This window comes from Carassius carassius, chromosome 40 (genome assembly GCF_963082965.1).
Source record: "Carassius carassius chromosome 40, fCarCar2.1, whole genome shotgun sequence".
Taxonomy (NCBI): Eukaryota; Metazoa; Chordata; class Actinopteri; order Cypriniformes; family Cyprinidae; genus Carassius; species Carassius carassius.
The window spans coordinates 3478887-3485125 of record NC_081794.1 but is presented as its reverse complement, the minus strand read 5'-3'; the positions used below and the strand labels follow the sequence as shown (position 1 = coordinate 3485125).

At 43.3% G+C, this 6239-nt stretch overlaps 1 protein-coding gene across 1 annotated transcript; it reads left to right on the top strand.

Annotated features, from left to right (window-relative positions):
• The first annotated feature begins 2898 nt into the window (after positions 1 to 2898).
• On the top strand, positions 2899 to 5615 carry ca15b (carbonic anhydrase XVb). Its single transcript, XM_059532966.1, has 9 exons — positions 2899 to 3024; positions 3237 to 3309; positions 3419 to 3445; positions 3552 to 3722; positions 3871 to 4022; positions 4099 to 4167; positions 4385 to 4457; positions 5027 to 5190; positions 5340 to 5615. The coding sequence occupies exons 1-9, from the start codon at positions 3022 to 3024 to the stop codon at positions 5574 to 5576; spliced, it is 969 nt and encodes a 322-aa protein (XP_059388949.1). The 5' UTR covers positions 2899 to 3021; the 3' UTR covers positions 5577 to 5615.
• Positions 5616 to 6239: the final 624 nt, after the last annotated feature.

The window sequence follows — 6239 nt, the reverse complement described above, 5'->3', positions numbered from 1 at the left end:
CCTTGCCTTGCCTTGCCTTGCCTTGCCTTGCCTTGCCTTTGTTCTGTTTGGATATTCTGGTTTTGACCCTGCCTGGACTGTTTACCCCTTTGGATTACCCCGTAAATAAAGGACTTACCTGCAATTGGTTCCCTCTCCTGTGTTTCCTTGTAACACCGATCGTGACAGAAGGACTCCGTCACACTAGGAACCAGCGGTATGTCGTTTTTCCGTTCCCCAACCAAGATGGCGGAGCGGCGAACCAAGTACCTTCGGTTGATCGCCCTCCGCCAAGAGGGCAATGAAGTGGGGGCCCTGGCTCAGGTGTTCTGGTCCCTGGCAGAGGGCATGGGTTACAACGATGCGGCCCTAAAGGACTATTTTAATGGCGGGCTGGATGATCCAGTGTCTCAGGAGGAGATGGCGCAGTTAGAGACACTGGAATTCTGGGAATTTGTGCGCTACCTGCAGCATCGGCTTCGGTGGGATGCCCCAGCCACTCCTGTCTCTTCCGGCGGGGTGGTCGTCAGCCCAGCACCACTGCCCAGGATGGCTACCAGCCAAGCGCCACAGCACAAGATGGCCGCTAACACAGCGCCACAGCCCAAATTGGCCACCTTTCCAGCGCCACAGCCCAAGATGGCTGCCAGCCCAGCGCCAATGCCCAAATTGGCCACCGGTTCAGCGCCACAGCCCAAGATGGCCGTCAGCCTAGCGCCACAGCACAAGATGGCCGTCAGTCCAGCGCCACAGCACAAGATGACCGCTAACCCAGCGCCAATGCACAAATTGGCCACCGGTCCAGCTCCACAGTACAAGATGGCCGCCAGTCCAGCGCCACAACCCAAGATGGCCACCAGCCCAGCACCACAGTACAAGATGGCCACCTGTCCAGAGTCATGGCCCAATATGGCTGCTTGCCCAGCGCCGCTGCAAAGGATGAGAGTCACAGCTGACCCTCCGGAGTCGAGTCAGGTTCCAGTTGACCCTCCAGAGTCGAGTCAGGTGCCAGTGGACCCTCCAGAGTCGAGTCAGGTGCCAGTGGACCCTCCAGAGTCGAGTCAGGTGCCAGTGGACCCTCCAGAGTCGAGTCAGGTGCCAGTGGACCCTCCAGAGTCGAGTCAGGTGCCAGTGGACCCTCCAGAGTCGAGTCAGGTGCCAGTGGACCCTCCAGAGTCGAGTCAGGTGCCAGTGGACCCTCCAGAGTCGAGTCAGGTGCCAGTGGACCCTCCAGAGTCAGGGCTAGTGACCGTTGACCTCCCAGAGCCAGGGCTTGTGACCGTTGACCTCCCAGAGCCCGGGCTAGTGACCGTTGACCTCCCAGAGCCAGGGCTAGGTACCATGGACTTTCCAGAGACTAGGCTGGTCAACATTGTCCTTTCAGAGTCAAGTCAAGTCACTGGTGATTTTCAAGGACTGAGTCAAGTCAACGGTGATCTTCATGAACAAAGGCAAGTCACCTCTGATCTTCGTGAACAAAGGCAGGTCACCTCTGGTCTTCGTGAACAAAGGCAGGTCACCATTGATCTTCGTGAACAAAGGCAGGTCACCATTGATCTTCATGAGCAAATCTAGGTCACCATTGATCTTCATGAGCAAATGCAGGTCACCATTGATCTTCATGAGCAAATGCAGGTCACCATTGATCTTCATGAGCAAATGCAGGTCACCATTGATCTTCATGAGCAAATACAAGTCACCAATGATCTTCATGAGCAAATACAAGTCACCAATGATCTTCATGAGCAAATACAAGTCACCAATGATCTTCATGTACAAATACAAGTCACCAATGATCTTCATGAGCAGTGTCAGGCCAGCACCAATCTTCTGGAGTCCAGTAAGGACACCAGGGGATTACCAGAGTTTCGTCGTCCCGTTGGTCTAGCCGCACGGAGGTCTGCTCTGCCTTGGGGGGCTCTGGTCCTGACCACATGGCTTTGGTGGTCTTCTGCTCCGCCCTGTTCCTCTCTGTTAGTCTGGCCCTCCGTCCCTCCCCCTGAACCTTCTCTGGTCCTCCTCCCTCCTGGTCTCCCTGTTTTGTGTTACATTCTGGTGCCTGTTCCCCATGTTTTTCGTTTCTGGAATTTACGAGTTAAACACACATGAATGCCACCACAAAGTCATAATTATGAGTGGGAAACTCTGAATTTTCTTTTAGCTCAGAGTATCCAAGTTTGGGGCAAATGATAATAATCGCTCTTCATTTTCTATAAGGAGAGTTAACAAACCCTGTTGTATTTTCTTGTAATTTATTAAGCCTCTGGAGTCGATTAACGCGGATACGTGTGCCAACAAAACTAACTTGACTGCACCCAATGTCATAGTTATGACTTCGTAGTCAACTCTTAAGTACGAACTTCCCAGGAGGACTTGAACTCAGCATAAGTTACCACTCTTTCTAGGGCTTTACTTAACTTGCTTTCTCGGGTTTGACAAATCTCCCATTGAAGCTCAATATCTCAAAACTGCTCAGAATGCACATAGAACCTTATAAGGCATTTAAATACAAATACAGCAAACACTGTAATATTAGGAAATACAATTTAAAATTGCTATGTTTCTATTTACATTTAAAATTATATTTTAAAATGTAATTAATTCCTGTGATGCAAAGCTGAAATTTCAAAATCATTACTCGTCTTTAGTATCGCATGATCTCTCAGAAATCAAATGTTCAAAAACATTATTACCAAATTTGAAAACAGGTTTAGCCACTTAATGTATAAATCCTAAAATAAAAAAAAAAATCATGAAATTGACCTAAATTGCTTTTGGAACTCAGGCTATTGATTAGTACTGTGTGTCCCCATGTCTTCTGGGGGTGGAGACCTGCTACAACTGCTTCACCTAATCCAAACTGGCCTTAATTACCCAAAAGGGGAACACCTGTCACTATATGTTTTATTGGTGATCACGTTGAGCTTGTTTGTACCTTTAAAGCTTTTGTGTGTAAAGCTTTAGGCGCAATTGTTCAGAGTAGGGTTTTGGCTGGGCTTTGGCTGCTAACTAAAAGAGAGAAATTTGATATAATTAAGTAAAATGGTAAGGGAGCAGTGGTATAATCCACAACTGAGTACTGAATATCTTTTTTTAAGGTTGTATGTTTTTACTTGTTATAGTTACCTGTACAGTGTTTATGTGGTGTCATACAGAAAATATCTGGCTAGAATATAAATATAAAATCCACTAACATAAAATAGTTGAGTTTTGAGAGCGTGTAGCACACCCATGTATGTCCCTTTTCTCCATCCCAGATGAATGCTTGGTTCATGACCTGCTTTGCAGCTTCTCTGTTGCCTGTGTCATATGGCGCACCAATATCCATGGGTAAGATATGATCATTTGTTTCATTTACCCAACCTTATGTCATTGAGGGAATTTTATTTTTTGAATTACCTTAAGCATGTTAATCTTTCTGTATTTGGGTCCTTCACAGCTTGGTGTTATCACATGCCATCATGTAGTAAGTCTTTCTCTTCTACTTCATAATTCTGTTCATGGCCCTGTAAGAACAAAGGTCTCAAGCGAAGTTTGTGAGTTTTGCTTGTAAGTGCTTTTCTGCATCTTAGGTGATGTCGTTTGGCCCATAATCGCAGAAAAAAACTGTAATGGAATGCAACAGTCTCCAATAGACATCATAACCAGCAATGTCCAGGCAAATGATAATCTGACCTCTTTCATCTTCACTGGCTATGATGACGACACAACTTTGACTGGGATTAAAAACACTGGCACCACAAGTTAGTTAATGTTGCTATTTGCATTATTTGTGCGTTTGCATGAGACAAGGCTCTGCATGTCTTGTTAGTTTATTACCGCTGTATCTTCAACATGCAGGAGTTATCAGTTCTAATGGTGTTTTCTAATGCAGTTTGGCTTTATCTTCAGTTAAAGTTACACTAGATCATGAGAAAATGCATGTGGAAGGAGGGGATCTGCCAGGCTTGTTTGCCAGTACGCAGTTTCATCTTCACTGGGGTAATGGTAGTTTCATGCCTGGATCTGAACACACTGTGGATGGAAAACAATACCCTATGGAGGTATGACAATTGCATAGACCAATACAAGGATTTATTTTAATTTTAATTAAATGCTGATTTGTCGTGTCCGTTTCAGCTGCACATCGTGAATAAGTTTGTACATAATGGTTCAACTATATTGGCTGTTCTTGGTTTCTTCATTGAGGTATGTTTCCTACACTCTTAAAGGTTTTAAAAGGATTTGCAGGCAGCCTTTTTTTTTTTTTTTTTTTTTTTTAAAGTATAAAGTCTTTTTATGTAGTGGAAAGGTTCTATGGATGTTAATGTTTCTTCAGTGAACCACTCATGCCAATAGAAGTGTGTGTGTATTGACAATAAATTAAGACTGAATTTTAGTAACCGTAAAATTTCCTGACTTGCAGGCCACTTATGACACGGGCAAACCAGAGAGCTGGAAGACCTTGACCTCTTACTTGTCAGATATCGCCAATGCAGGCAAGTTTTGGGCAGCAAAAGTGGCAGTACTTACCATGTTTTGCATGGGTGTAAAACTTATCTTTTGGAATAACTGATGTCAATTTTGTCCCGAAAGACCAAAGAGGTTAAATCATTGAGCCAAGACCCTCTAGTGGTTTCTGGCTTACTTGCAGGTGGGCACTATGTCAAGTCTTTCCCACAAAAGCATGTTCCTTTCACTGTAAGGACTGTAAGCAGAGATGCTAGTAATTTTAAAACGGTCCCTATATTTCAACATTTGTTGCTTAAATGACTTGCAATTAAACTTGGAAATATTAAACTCTCACCAGACTTCTACAGACTACTCTGCTAGTGCTGTCTTCACTGATACTTTCTGAGAATTTACGGTCAAAACTGACCACTATGCATATCCCTTAATTGCCTTTTTCAGACATGTACCCAACCAATCGGATCTTCATTATTAATTGGAGAATCGCATAAGCTTGCTTTGCACAAAACTGACCAGTATTTAAATTTCTTAATTGCTTTGTGAAAAGAGCTGTATCAATAAAACAAACTTATTTGCTAATGGCTTTTCTGCTTCTCAGGTGATAAAGCATGCATCACTCAATCTATCTCCATGGATGATCTGCTTACTGGAGTGGACCGGACTAAATATTACCGTTATCTTGGCTCTTTGACTATACCAAACTGCAAAGAAGGTGTTATTTGGACCGTCTTCAAAGACCCCATCAAAGTCAGTTGGGATTTGGTAGGTTGCGTTGAGTCGGGGCTTTTTGGGGAAAAACTGATTTTGTAGTTTGTAACCGCTGAAGTACTTTTCCTACATCAGTGGTTGGTTTTTAAAGTAGCAATTCCAATATCTTTAGTCCAACCACTTTCATACCATTTTCATTTTAGATTGACCTGTTCAGTACAAGTGTTTACATAAAGGCAGCCAACTCTCCCCTAATGGTGGACACATTCAGGAGTGTTCAACCGGTCAACGGCAGGATTGTGACGTCACAGGTGGCTGGTACCAGAGCTATTGGTCCTGTTTTCCAAACGGCATCCGGTTTGGACTTTCTAGACCTCTCTTCTGAAATTCATACCCCTGAACCTTACAGTGAGTTTGATTTAGAAACCGCATACTGGTAGGATTGAGTGGGAGGGTTGACAATCATCCTAAGTGACCTATTTTAACAGATTGTGGGGAAAAAAAGAACACTTTTAACAATTATACTTGTTCTGAATATGTCTGGTATAAAGCCCGATACAGCCCTTTTATTGAAGTGTTTTGATATCCTGCTAGTTCATGTATGCATTCATCTTAATTTTATTCCAACACCACTTAAGTTACTACTTTAGCTCCATGGGTATGTATACATTTTGTTGGTGGGGTGTTTTTGCTCAACATTTGGCATCTTTTAATACCGTTCTCAAGTCTGCACTTATAAGCTTTTAGGTTCGTAATATAGTTAAAGGTGCAGAATCCTCGTTTAAGAGTAAATTGGAGCTAAAGCTGTGTTTTTAATCTTAGTTCGGCAATTCTAGTTTGGGTAATGCAAAGATTTGTGAAGTTTGCAACTTAGCAGTTGTAGTTTTGACTCCTTTCTAGTAGCGCTTTTTTTTTTTCTTCTTTTTTTTTTTCTTTCACAACCCAATCCCCCACCCCCCCCCACCAATACCACCCCACACAAAGATTGAAGTTCACACCTCGGAGTATCACTTTGGTTTAGCATTAATATGTATGGTATATGAATAAGCTTTTTTTTTTTTTTTTTTTTTTTTTTTTTTTTGGTTAGTCTTGGTCTACACCAA